This window comes from Equus asinus, chromosome 1 (genome assembly GCF_041296235.1).
Source record: "Equus asinus isolate D_3611 breed Donkey chromosome 1, EquAss-T2T_v2, whole genome shotgun sequence".
Lineage (NCBI taxonomy): Eukaryota > Metazoa > Chordata > Mammalia > Perissodactyla > Equidae > Equus > Equus asinus.
The window spans coordinates 188,826,861-188,838,379 of record NC_091790.1 but is presented as its reverse complement, the minus strand read 5'-3'; the positions used below and the strand labels follow the sequence as shown (position 1 = coordinate 188,838,379).

General features: G+C 52.3%; 2 protein-coding genes across 5 annotated transcripts; one reads left to right on the top strand and one right to left on the bottom strand.

The window, feature by feature from the left end:
• Nucleotides 1-3,350: 3,350 nt before the first annotated feature.
• CYREN (cell cycle regulator of NHEJ) lies at nt 3,351-9,806 on the top strand. Of its 4 annotated transcripts, none has more exons than XM_070514007.1 (4): nt 3,351-3,426; nt 5,042-5,313; nt 6,310-6,385; nt 7,289-9,806. In XM_070514007.1, exons 2-4 carry the CDS (start codon nt 5,174-5,176, stop codon nt 7,535-7,537), a joined length of 465 nt encoding a protein of 154 aa, XP_070370108.1. In that variant the 5' UTR covers nt 3,351-3,426; nt 5,042-5,173; the 3' UTR covers nt 7,538-9,806. The 4 variants fall into 4 exon arrangements, with proteins under 4 accessions (XP_070370108.1, XP_014694861.1, XP_070370117.1 ...); XM_014839375.3 differs by lacking the exon at nt 3,351-3,426 and adding an exon at nt 3,433-4,032; XM_070514016.1 differs by lacking the exon at nt 3,351-3,426 and adding an exon at nt 3,433-4,111.
• On the bottom strand, nt 8,235-9,769 carry TMEM140 (transmembrane protein 140). Its single transcript, XM_014839370.3, has one exon. The coding sequence runs from the start codon at nt 9,767-9,769 to the stop codon at nt 9,212-9,214; it is 558 nt and encodes a 185-aa protein (XP_014694856.3). The 3' UTR covers nt 8,235-9,211.
• Nucleotides 9,807-11,519: the final 1,713 nt, after the last annotated feature.

The window sequence follows — 11,519 nt, the reverse complement described above, 5'->3', positions numbered from 1 at the left end:
CATCCTGGAGGTTGAATGGAGTCCCGGCCAGCACCCTCTGCTGGTGAGAGGCCAGAGGACCAGAGCAAGTCCCCCAAGTTGTTGGGGCTGGAACTTGGGATTCAGGTCATTCCTGCTGTGGCTCAACAGAGCCTCATTCCACTGTGTCCACATCCCTGCCCGTGACCTGCCCTCTGCTCCCTGGCTGGGATGGGACCGTGAAGAGGTAGATGCTCCCACAGGGGGAGGAGGAATGAGTGCTACTCCCCTTCTCTCACTTGTATTTCCATCTGAGGTGGGCGAGGCCTGGGCCTCGGGCTCCACCCTTGACAGGGTGGCCTTGTTGCTAAGCTGCTCAGGACACTCATCGTAGAGCCTCTTTGGGCTCCAGCCCAATTCTAAGGGGGCAGGTCTGGAGTGGGGGTACTCCCAGTTACCTACTTTTGGAAAATCCTGAAGAAATTGGTACTAAAGCCTTGGCTGCATTCTCCTGGGAGTTGGTGGAAAAGTAGGGAGGTATTTATGTGGCTTAATTATGAGAAGACACCAGAGACTTGGTAATAAGTAGTTACACATTTTTACCCATTTCTACCCTGGTAATCTTCCCTTTAAATGAAGAAGACCAAGACTTTTCCATTTATAATTTTTCCCATCTTCTGCATTGAAACAGCAATCTTATTTACATCCCCCAGTTATTCTGTAGGACATTTAAAAAGTGGTCATGTGTTTCATTTGAGTAAGAAAATTCATTGTTGACCTTTTCTTCAAAGTTTTTTCTCAGTTGCTGTCTTATCACCCATCTTCTCAGTATGGTCTCCACAACTTGCTGAATGTCTTTAAGGATTGCAGAGCAACAAACAACACGTGGAAAGCCATGTCTTCTCTCATGTCTTTATGCCATGGGCTCAACACCCACCTGCCTCTTGTTTTGAGCTTGGCTCGCAGCTGGTTGTGATTGAGGTTCCGCCAGGAGGGAGTATGTGGGGTTCTACAACATTGCCTAAAAATACAAAACCACAACGCTGTCTAAAAACATAACCCACACTAAACCCCATTAACCTCTGACCTTTGGAAATCAGCAAACACAGTATTACAGTGCTGTGGCCAGACCTGCCTGCTCCTGGCCTGTCTTTCCCCGGCTTTCACTCCACCCTTGAGTGCTTGTTAGGATGCATTCATCCTGGTGTTCCTCCCTGTCCCACCCCCTACCCGCTCCAGGATGAGCTCTCATCCTCCAATAAAGCATGTCAAACTTAAATTTACCTCTCCTTCCAATAGCTGCTCAGCCTCTATCCAAGAAAGCCAGTAAGAGCCTCCATTATCTTGGGCAAGAGCAGTATAGAAGAACGCCATCAAGCCAGCCCAGCCTCAGGCCTCAGAGCCTGCACACCTGGCACAGGTGTGGACCCTAGCTCTGGCCTGGGCAGCACGAGGGCCTCGCGGTGCTTTCCCCTCACTGTCCTGGGACCTGTCTGCACTTGCCCACTTCTGCTCAGGCCCCCTGAGCGCGGCATTCAAAATGCTTCATGGGGTAACTCCACCCCTTCCAAATCCCACAGTTTGGGTTTCCTACTCCTGCTTGGGCTTCTCTCCCTTCAAACAGAAAGCTTTTTATGCAGACACTCAGGGTTCCTGCTCCTCAGACCTCATTTTTCAGCTGGCTGTGGGAAGAGGTTTTAAGGAGACAAATCAGGAGGGATTGGTTCTGCTAATAGCAAGTATTTTCTGTTCCTTTATTCACAAAACGATGCTTCTCCACCAGTTAGACTGGGGTTTGTCCTGGCTCACAGCTTGTGAGAGCAGAGGACCCTCGAGGTCAGTGGTTCTAACACCTTCATGGAACCAGAGGAGAAGCAGGGCCTGCCCACTGGGTCACCCTCCTGAAGAGGCTAGAGGCAGAGCCTAGGTTCAACCTGCAACCAAATGGCCCCAGTGCACGGCAGCTTGGTTCTGTGATTTGAAACCATTGATTTATCTCCTTACACCTTGATCGATTTGTTTCCCTGGCCCAAACTACTTCCCTAGGATTGAGGATCGGTTTTCAAGACAAGAGGTGGAAGTGCTTCGGAGAAACCAAAGGCACCACGCAGTCGGAAGACCTGCAGGCACGAGTCTCCAGACCTGGGATCGAGCTCCCCTGTCCTGTGCCTCTAATATATGGAGAGAAATTATTCTATTAGCTGACTTGTTGTAAGTCACACTCCAAATGGCTGTCAGGATAATTTCATGTTTTGGGGGGGCAGACTGTCAGTTCTGATCATCCTTTTGCCTCAGTGCGGTAGGAGAAGCTTCACCTATGACTGCTTGTGCTTGCCTTTTGAGTCGTGTCTTGGACCTGGGGGTTTCTTTGCCGGCCTCTTTTATGCTGCTTTAAGCTGTGAGTGTGATTTTAATTAAAACTAGATGCTGACCCCACATGTGAACCACAGTGCTCAGCATTGGGCTGAAAGCACACCGGTGGGGACACCGCGGCAGCTCTGTGGAGCCATCCTGTTCACAGAGGGGACACGTTGACTGCCAATCTGAATATTAAATATTAGAAACACCTACTTCCTTTATTTTAAGATAACAAACATAAGCAGAGGCTTTAATTTCTCTTCCTGCACCCGAGGGGCTCACCTTTGCCCCCTCCCCCTGGGATGATGGCCATAGCAGGGAGCGTTGAACTTGGTTCCTGTGAGAATCCTGAGCTTTCAAAAATGCAGACCCGCACCACAATTTCTGATTCTGGGGGCCTGAGAATCGACACTTTAACAAAGTCCGACCAGCAAACCTCAAATGAAGCCACTTCTGGGGACTGTTAAAAAGAAAATTATTCATGCCGCTTGTTAAAGACGTTAAGGCAGACTTTATTTCAAGGGGGGCACTACAATGGGATTTTACAGGGGAAGAGAGAGATCAGGCTTAACTTCCAACACAACAAGAAAAAGTGGGAATTTATAGCCGCGGAGCAGGATGGGGGTCAGTGGATGGAAGATTACTACTAAGAAGAAACATCAGGGCTAAGGGAGAATTTCGGCTAAACCGACTTCACAGGATTCTTGCTGAAGGTAATCTGGGTAATCAGACATCACCTGGGATGGTGGGGGATGAGGAACCCTGTCAGATTCTAGGGTGATCAGAATTGGAGGGTGGGGGCTCCTGGCTAAAATGACTTAGCAGGATTCTTGCTAAAATTGGACAGTGGAGAGAGGAGCAGGGAGCTCAAAAGTCAGGGCTGAGTTGAGAGTTCAGAGGAGACTAGAGTTCGGTCAAGGAGAGGCTGTCAGGACCCCGGACAGTGGGGCTACCCCGCCGCCGACCTCCCCGGCATCCGCTGGCGAGTCCCGGTCCGCGAGCGCGGACATCGGAGCTGCCTGCAGGGGGCGTAAGGGGGCCGCCGCGGGAGCAGGCGGCCGGGAGGCGGAAGTGCGAGACGGCGCGGGCCAGGGCAGCGCCGGGGAGGAGGTGCGTGCGGGTAGGGGTGGGTGCCGCCGGGCTCCAAGGTCCAGGCAGGGCGCAGGGCGCCAGCACCCCCCCGGGTCTGCGCCCCGGAAGCCAGGAACGGGGCGCGGGCCAGAGGAGCGCGGTGTGCTGGACTGGGCTCGGCCGGGCCGCTGGGTGATGCCGGGAGCGCTAGGCCCCGGGCGGGCGGCCGGCCTCCTTCTGCGGGCCGGGAGTCAGCGAGGCCCCGCGGGGATGTCCCCGTGCTCCCGGCTTCTCCCCCGCAGGTTGGCCCTGGTGCCGTCGCCGCCTGGGCGGCCCTGAGTCGGGGCGCGGGCCCGGCGGGCCCCCGCAGCGCCGGCTGTGCTGGGCTCTCGGGGCTCTGGCCAGCCCGGCTGTGCGCCCCCGCCCGGGGCAGCGCGGCGGCCCGCAGGCTCAGGATTTGGGGTCTGTAGGACCTGGTTGCGCGTCCTGGCTGGCTATTTCAGACTTTTTTGTGATCTTGTGCAAATTGCTAAATCTCAGTTTCTCGTTTGTAAAATGGGCTTAATAATGTCTGCCTTAGGATCAAATATCTATCATCAACGGCAGCGCTGTGGCCGTGCGAGGCGGTTGGAGTGATCCTTAGAGGTGGGAATGACTTTTACCACTGCCTGAGTTGACACAAATGAGCTACATTGACAAAGGTCTCTCCCCTGTGGCCAGACAGGTTAGGATGATGTCCTGCTAATTTTTTTCTTAAGTTTTAACCATTCTAGGTGAGCAATAATGATGGAGTTATGTGTCAGAGAGGAAAATCTTATTCTTGGCTGATATTTTTCTAGGCAAATTATCTCTGCTCCAGTGAGATCCTCCCTAGGCAGGAGCCCTAAACCACTTTCACGGTTAACTGCTAAGTGGCAGGTAGAGAAATGCACCCTTTGAGTCACAGAGTGGGGACTGAGCTTTAGGTGGAAGCGCTGAGGTGGAATCTATTCAGGGTGGGGAGACGAGAGGCCAAGTTAGATGAGGGGCTGCCCCAGCCCTTCTGGTTGCCACATCCGGGAGCCAGGCAGAGTTGTGGTCCCTGACCCCTACTGCTGACTAAAATCTGACCAGTCAGAAGTATCTTTGGATTAAGGGAAGGGGTGTTGGCCAATGAAACCTTATTGTGAATCAAAATGGCCTCAGGGTTTCTTGTAACCACACCAAGATAGAGGAAAGGAGAACTCTGGAGCTGGGGGAGCCAGGGGTCATTGAGAGATTTTAAGGGTAGGACAACTTGGGCACCCTGGGGACAGTGAGATCTGGGTGGAGAGGGAAAGAGGGGGCCGACTTCCTTTCGCCTGAGAGGGTGCTCATCCCTCTGCTCCTGCTTCAAATGGCTCAGTGCAGAGGCTACTGGAGGCATTTCTGGTTGGGCCTGGTGGCCTGTGTGGGGCCCCGGGCCCTGTGGCAGGTTGGAGGGTTGCTTCTCCTGAGCCCTCGGCCTGCCCGCCGCCACACCTCCCACTTGATGCCCTGTCAATGGCCCGTCTGAGTCTCCTTGCTCCTGCTCACTGCCAGGCTCTCCTCTGGCCTGCACCGACCAGCAATTTCAGCTGATGACTGGAAGTATTCTGGCTTATCAGAATTCACTAGACTTTGTTCTTCTCTGTAGGAATTAAAGCTTGACTACCACTCAGGACAAAGAGACCTATAATCCCTGACGAGACTGGGATTTGCTGTCCTGAATAAGAAAAGCAAGTCAGGAAGCTTGGGCTCTGACTCCTCTTCAGGAGAGACTGGAGAGATGGAAGCTTTAAAATCTGGGAATAAAAAGAGGGTCCTTCCCACATGGATGACAGCCCAGGCGGCTGAGAAAAGAATGGTGCCAGTGAAGACCCCCAAGAGGAGGAGAATGGCAGCAGTGCCGGCGGCTGCCTCAACCAGGTGGGACAACTTCTGGTCAGGGTCCTCCGGGGGAATCAGGAGGAAGGCGGGGTTGGGGGCATCACAGTTGCGGGGCCCAGGTCTTCCATGTTGGCAGAGCAGCAAGGTGGGCGGGTGTTTCAGTCCCAAGACGTCTCTTCAGCTCTTATGAGGAGCATAGGCCGTGAGGGGCAGAGTGAGCAGTCCCCTCACACACAGGCGCCTGCTTCTGCCCATTGGTGAACTTCCACCGTCAGGCCCTGGTGTGTCAGCTCCTAGGCAGTGGCTCCCCGTCCTGGGGTTGCACACATTAACCAAGCTCTTGGACACCAGTGGTCCAAATGCCAGTCTCCGTTTGCAACAAAAATCGTGACCATCAACTGGCCAAGATAAGTGGGCCAGGTGGCCCTGTCTTCCTGTGGCAGGTCTCCAGGGACAGGCAGATGAGCAGCAAGTCGCTGGGCCAGCATGAAATCAGAAGCTCTGGGGCGGGTTAGTTGAATGATGGTAATTTTGGGGGTCTTCAGGCTGCCAAGGAGGGGATGTCCCTGCACTCTCCTAGCCAGGGCACCAGGCACTCAGTGCTGCCCTCTGGCTCTTCATTTTCTAAGTTTCCTTAATGGACCTGCCTCCCTTTCTGATTGCTGCAGCCCTTCTTTACTGTGTTCGCACATTCAGGTAGGTGTCAGTCAAGTCTTGGCCTGATGGTCTGATCTGCTCACATCCATTGTGTGTGGGTCAGTTTGACTTTCAGGAGCTGGCCATCATGCCCTATTTCAAGATCCCTGGGGGAGCTGGCAGAGGGTGGGAAGACCCCTACCACTGCCTCCATGAACCCCGTGCCAGTCACTGGTTACAAAGATGAGGAAGTCATGCCCATGCCCTGAGGAAGCTGTTGGTCTCCTCCCTAGTGGAAAAGCCCAGGGGATGCGACCCTCTTCTTGCTCTCCTTTTCTTCCTCCTTGTGAGACCTAAGACCCATCTGGCCCCAACTGTAGCTTCATGCCCTTGTTTCAGACTTCCTGCGGTGAACACTGTGTACTGCATGAACGAAGCTGAAATGGTGGATGTCGCTCTGGGCATCCTCATCGAGGTAAAGTCAGCTGTGTCTTTTCTTCCTCTGATGACCAAAAACTCTTTACAGGCAGAAAGTGGAGTAGGCCTTGGTTAATGTCAATCTCAGGTGGCCTTGGGAGCCCTCTCACCCGTTGGCCTGCTTCCGCCTGCGCCATGTCTAGCACTTCTCTCAGGCTGTGCCCCGCTGGGCCTGGATACCTGGGGTAGATGTGGCTGTGAGAGGAAGAGCAGCCTCTGAGTTTGCGGTGACTCCGTGCTAGTGTGTATGTGGAGGGGACAGGAAACCTTTGCTTTGAAAGGGTCTCAGTCGGGAGAGATGACGTCTGACCACTGCACTTTGCCACTGCTCAAGTCTCCTGGCTTCCTGAAGCGCACAATCATTGTCCCACCTTCGAGTTGCATAGTACTTTCTCGTGGTCCAGGTGCTTTTGTGTATTGTACTGTCTCATTTAATCCTTGCAGTAACCTGGGGATGTAGTTATTTCGGACATTATCCCCATTTAGTAGATGAGGAGATTCAGGCTCAGAGACTTTCCCTTGTTAACAGCCAGTAAGTGACAGAGCTTAGGGCACATTGAAGTTTTGTATCCTGTGCTCCTTCCATTCTGTCAGCCTGCCTTTCCAGATAAGTTTTTTGTTTGTTTTCCTTTCATACTTGGCTATCCCTCAGGCCCCTGCCCGCCTCTCTCCTGAGCTGGTCTTGATTTCTTCAAGAGCTGGGATGGTGGTGGGGAGGTGGGGTGGTGGGAGGGGAGGAGTGGGGTGAAGGGAGGGTGGGGTGGGCACTGATTCAGGAGCGGTGCCTGACCTGGTGCCCTGCTGGCTTTACAGTTGCTTCTGGATATGTTCTGCGCCACTGACCAGCACGTTAGGGAAATAAAATCCGTATGTTGTGCCTGCCATTTCTTCTACTCCGCAGGACCGAAAACAGGAAGAGCCCTCAGAGCAGCCAGCTCTGGCAGGCGCTGATAAGCCAGAGCTCTCCCCAGCCTGCTCAGCGTCACCCAGTTCTCCTGGGAGCACTGAGGACGAGGACAATGGGAACAACGCCCTTCCCCCAGGCCACAGCCCTTCTCAGGGGCCTGCGGGTTCTGACTCTGGCAGCAGCAAAGTCCCTGAGGAAGATGAGGATGTATTAAAGTACGTCAGGGAGATATTTTTTAGCTAAGGGACAAACTTCCCAGGACTTTCTGTCCAGAGCAGCTGCACGAAGCTGGGCTTCCCTCCCTGCCTGGGGACTGCCCCTGGGATGCCATGGCCTTCTCCTCCCACCTCCACCATCCCTGGGCTGGACAGATTCACCTTGGAGCAGAAGCCCCAGGACACTCTGGACCTTGGGAACTGAGGCATCAAAATGAGCTCCCATTGAATTCCTCTCTGCACTGTGCGCTCTCCCCCTCAGGGGTCTCAAATCCCAATTGTCTGTTTTATTCAGTTGCCAGGTTCCAGGGAAAATGAGGTCATGGTGGTCAGACTTATTGGAACCAGAGTCAACTTAATAAGTTTAAAGAAAAAAAAGCATGGCTGCTAGGTACACTGGAATTCCTATAACTTAGTCAGCATGATCTCTCCCTAAGGAGGAAGCCCATTTTAAAAATAGCTTCCCTCATGAGGCAACCAGTCAGCCCGTGAGCCCTCACTCATCCCACCTTGAAGGCAGACCTGCTGCCCTCAGTGCTCTGCCGTCTGGGAGCTTGCAGTTCAGCGTCCAGATTGGCAGCCTCCTCACCAATCAGACAGGCCTCCTCCCTGAGCTGCCACCTTTCTTCCACTTGGCGGCCTTGGCCTTCGTCCCTAGGCAGCTGTAAAGGGAGAGTGGGACAGGACCCCAAAGGAGATGCTAAGGACAAGAGATCACACCAGAGTCCATATTTCTGCCTCTGTATTCAGTGTGGCTTTTGACAGGCATAGAGTGAGGCGATCATTTGCTGTACAGGTTTTCCAGTAGACAGGTGCTGAAAAATACATGACATTCCCCAGTGTGTCAGTGGTGGACTGATATCCTTTCTAATTCTGGGGTGAGAGGTGGAGGATGCAGCAGGGGTATGTATGTGGAACCATTCGTCTGGTCACCTTCATCCCTGCCCAAGGATTTGGTATCTTCTGCTCTGAACTCCCAGTCTCTTTTTAGGAGTGGTTGACCAACTGACTACCCTCTGCCTGGCTTTGGGTCCAGGAGCCTTTTCAGGGGAACCTTCAAAGCCACCAAAGCTTCTCTTTGTGCTCCTATGTTCTGTCTTCAGTGAATCCCTCGGAGATCATTCCTGGGCCTCTGGGAGTGGCAGCATGGCAGCATGGGAGAGGGGTCATCACATCCCACCCACCACAGGAGACAGGAGCTTGCTAACCAGGGCCCCAAGGACACAGAGGTGCTCTCTCTTACAGTGTTCCCAATTTATCGCCATAAACCTTCACAGGGTTTCAGTTGGGCATTTGGCAGATCATCCTGGAAATCTGGCCCCAGGACAGGAATCCTTATCTCCCCACCATCCTGAGGATAAACTAAGAGTGGCTTGCTCGGATCAGTTAATTAAAGCATGAACTCTCGTGACAGTGAGCTACGTGGTTTTTAGAGTGTCCTTGGGAACCTTGCAAGTCCCAGAGGACAGACAACTCTACACTAAGAAGCCGCAGGTGCCCCAGCCGCCCTTTGTGCCTCTCAGCCTCCTTGACACTAGGTACCCCACCTCCTCTCTGGTGGGTCCCATCTGCTAGAGCTTGAGATCAGCATTAGCTATGAAACAGGATGGCTGAGAAGCCATACCAGCCCATGAATTCTCTGGCATGTTCTCTAGCATAGTTCACACTGAACCCTTGCAATCATGTAAGCCTTTAGACAGGACTAGCAGCTCTCAAGTTTGCTCTTGTCCTTTTCTGCCCTCTGAGGGAACACAACTGTGGCCATAAGCAAGAGGATGAGTAAAGCCTGGGCAATGCCCAGAGCTAGAAACCCAGGTCCTTGGAAGGAGAGTCTGACCCACTGCCACGTGCAGGTGAGGAAGAGGCCCAGGCCGCCGGCCAGCAGCATGGAGGACATCGCCAGGAAGCCCACCGCCAGCTGCCACTCTCCCCTGTTACTGTTGCACCAGCCAAGGAGGAGAGGCAGGGGGACAAAGAGGGTGAGAACCAGGGCCCCATACACGCCAAGCCTAGCCAGGGCGAGGCCAACCCGAGGCACCCCCAGGGCCTCCAGCTCAGGGAACTGGTAGCACTGTAGGGAGCCAGTGCCCTCGTTCCACAGGCAGAAGTTGTAGAAGCCGATTCTCAGGTTGGGCAAGTCAGTGAGGTTGCCAGCCTTCCAGAGGAGCGCGTAGAACAGCAGGAAGATGACCGTGACCATGAGGATCATGATGCCCAGGAACAGCAGCTGGTCACCCCGCCTCAGCCTTGGGAGGGTCATTTTCTCCTGCCCTTTGCAGGGCCGCCCTCCCAGGTACCTGAAGGGAAGTCACACCAGTGAGTGTCCAACTCTCCTTCTCTCCCTCCCAGTTTCTTCACAAGCTCATGTTCTCCCTTCTGGAATTCCATAAGAAACTGTGGCAACCCCCTCACCCTCACCACAAAGGACAAGAAATCTGAGGTAACCTACAGGCATGACCCACTTGATGAGTCATCAGCCGCCTTCTGGGCTGAGGTGGGGAGGAAAGGCTCTCCCAGGCAGCTCTGAATGCCTGAACGGGCTGACTGAATGCTCTGGCCAAAGGCGCTGCGGCAGCTTAAACACCACAAGCCACTGGAACCATTTGTGAGAGACTTTCTCAGATCCTTACTGAGGGGTGGCTTTGCCTGGGGTGAGGGAGAAGGCTCGCTGCTACTGGGACCTGAAAGAGGAGGAAGGTGCTGAAGGCCCGGGGACCCAGGGTCCGTCACTTGCACCACCTGGGGAGCTATAAGAATGACCATCACTGGGCCACAAACCAGTCAGATCAGAACTTCTGAGGTGTGTTCTAGACACTCTGCCACTCACTCTAATGTGAGCCAGGGTTGAGGACCACTCCTAGACCCCCTGAGTTTACCTGCCCTACTCTGGGAACTCGTTACTGGGTTAAGACAAGATGCTGCCTGCTAATGAAGTCACATAGTAGTGCTCATTACTTTCTAAATGTCTACAATTTTTTCCTGACAACAGTAATATATGTTAATTATAGAAATCTTGGAAAATATTTTTAAAAAGAAAAAATGTATAAAAATAACCTTTTATCCCGCTACATACATAGAACCACTGTTAATTTTCTACCAATATTTTTTCCTATGTGCTGACGTATTTTTTAAAATCATACCATTGAACATAATGATTTTCTCACTGAATATTGTAAACGTCTTTTAAAGCTGTTAAATATTCTTCAAAAACATGGTTAATGGTTGCATAATAGTTCATGTCATAGATTATTCATTACACTATTGGACGGATTGCTTCCATTTTTCATGGTATGAGTGATAATCGAGGAAGATGCTTGTATGATTCTTGTTTGGAATCCGATTTTTCCTTAGGCTAACTATCTAAAAGTGCAATCGTTGGGGCCAAGGGTAGAAATGTTTTTTAATCATTTTACTGCATATTGCCAAACTGATCTAAAGAAAACTTGCTAATTGTACTCCCTCTAGTAGTATATAGTACACATTGTATATCCTTAGAATTTTTGAAACATCTTTTCACTACATTTTTAATCAGAAGGACTTCTCCCAACTGGCCTCTAAAACAGTAGTCTGCATACTATACCTTTGTATTTGTAAATTTTCCATTGTTAAATAAGACATCCTGAAGTGCCTAGGAACTCAGTGCTGCAAGCCTTATGAGACACAAGGTGCCGGGGCCAAAATACAGAGTGGCATCCTCTCAGTGCGCCAGCCAGGAGGGCCAGGAGGATCTGTCTGACCACACCCCACATTTGTTCCACAAGAACACAAAGGGAGCAAATGGAAAAAAAGAACCTATGAGGAAACAGGATGTGGGACAGGTGAGGGAGAGGGCGATGTCAGTCCATTCGGGCTGCTATAACAAATTACCATAGACCGGATGGCTTGAAACAGCAGAAATTTATTTCTCACAGTTCTGGAGACTGGCAAGTCCAAGATCAAGGCACTGACTGATTTGGTGTCTGGTGAGAGCCCACTTCCTGGTTCCTAGATGGCTGTCTTTTTGCTGTGTC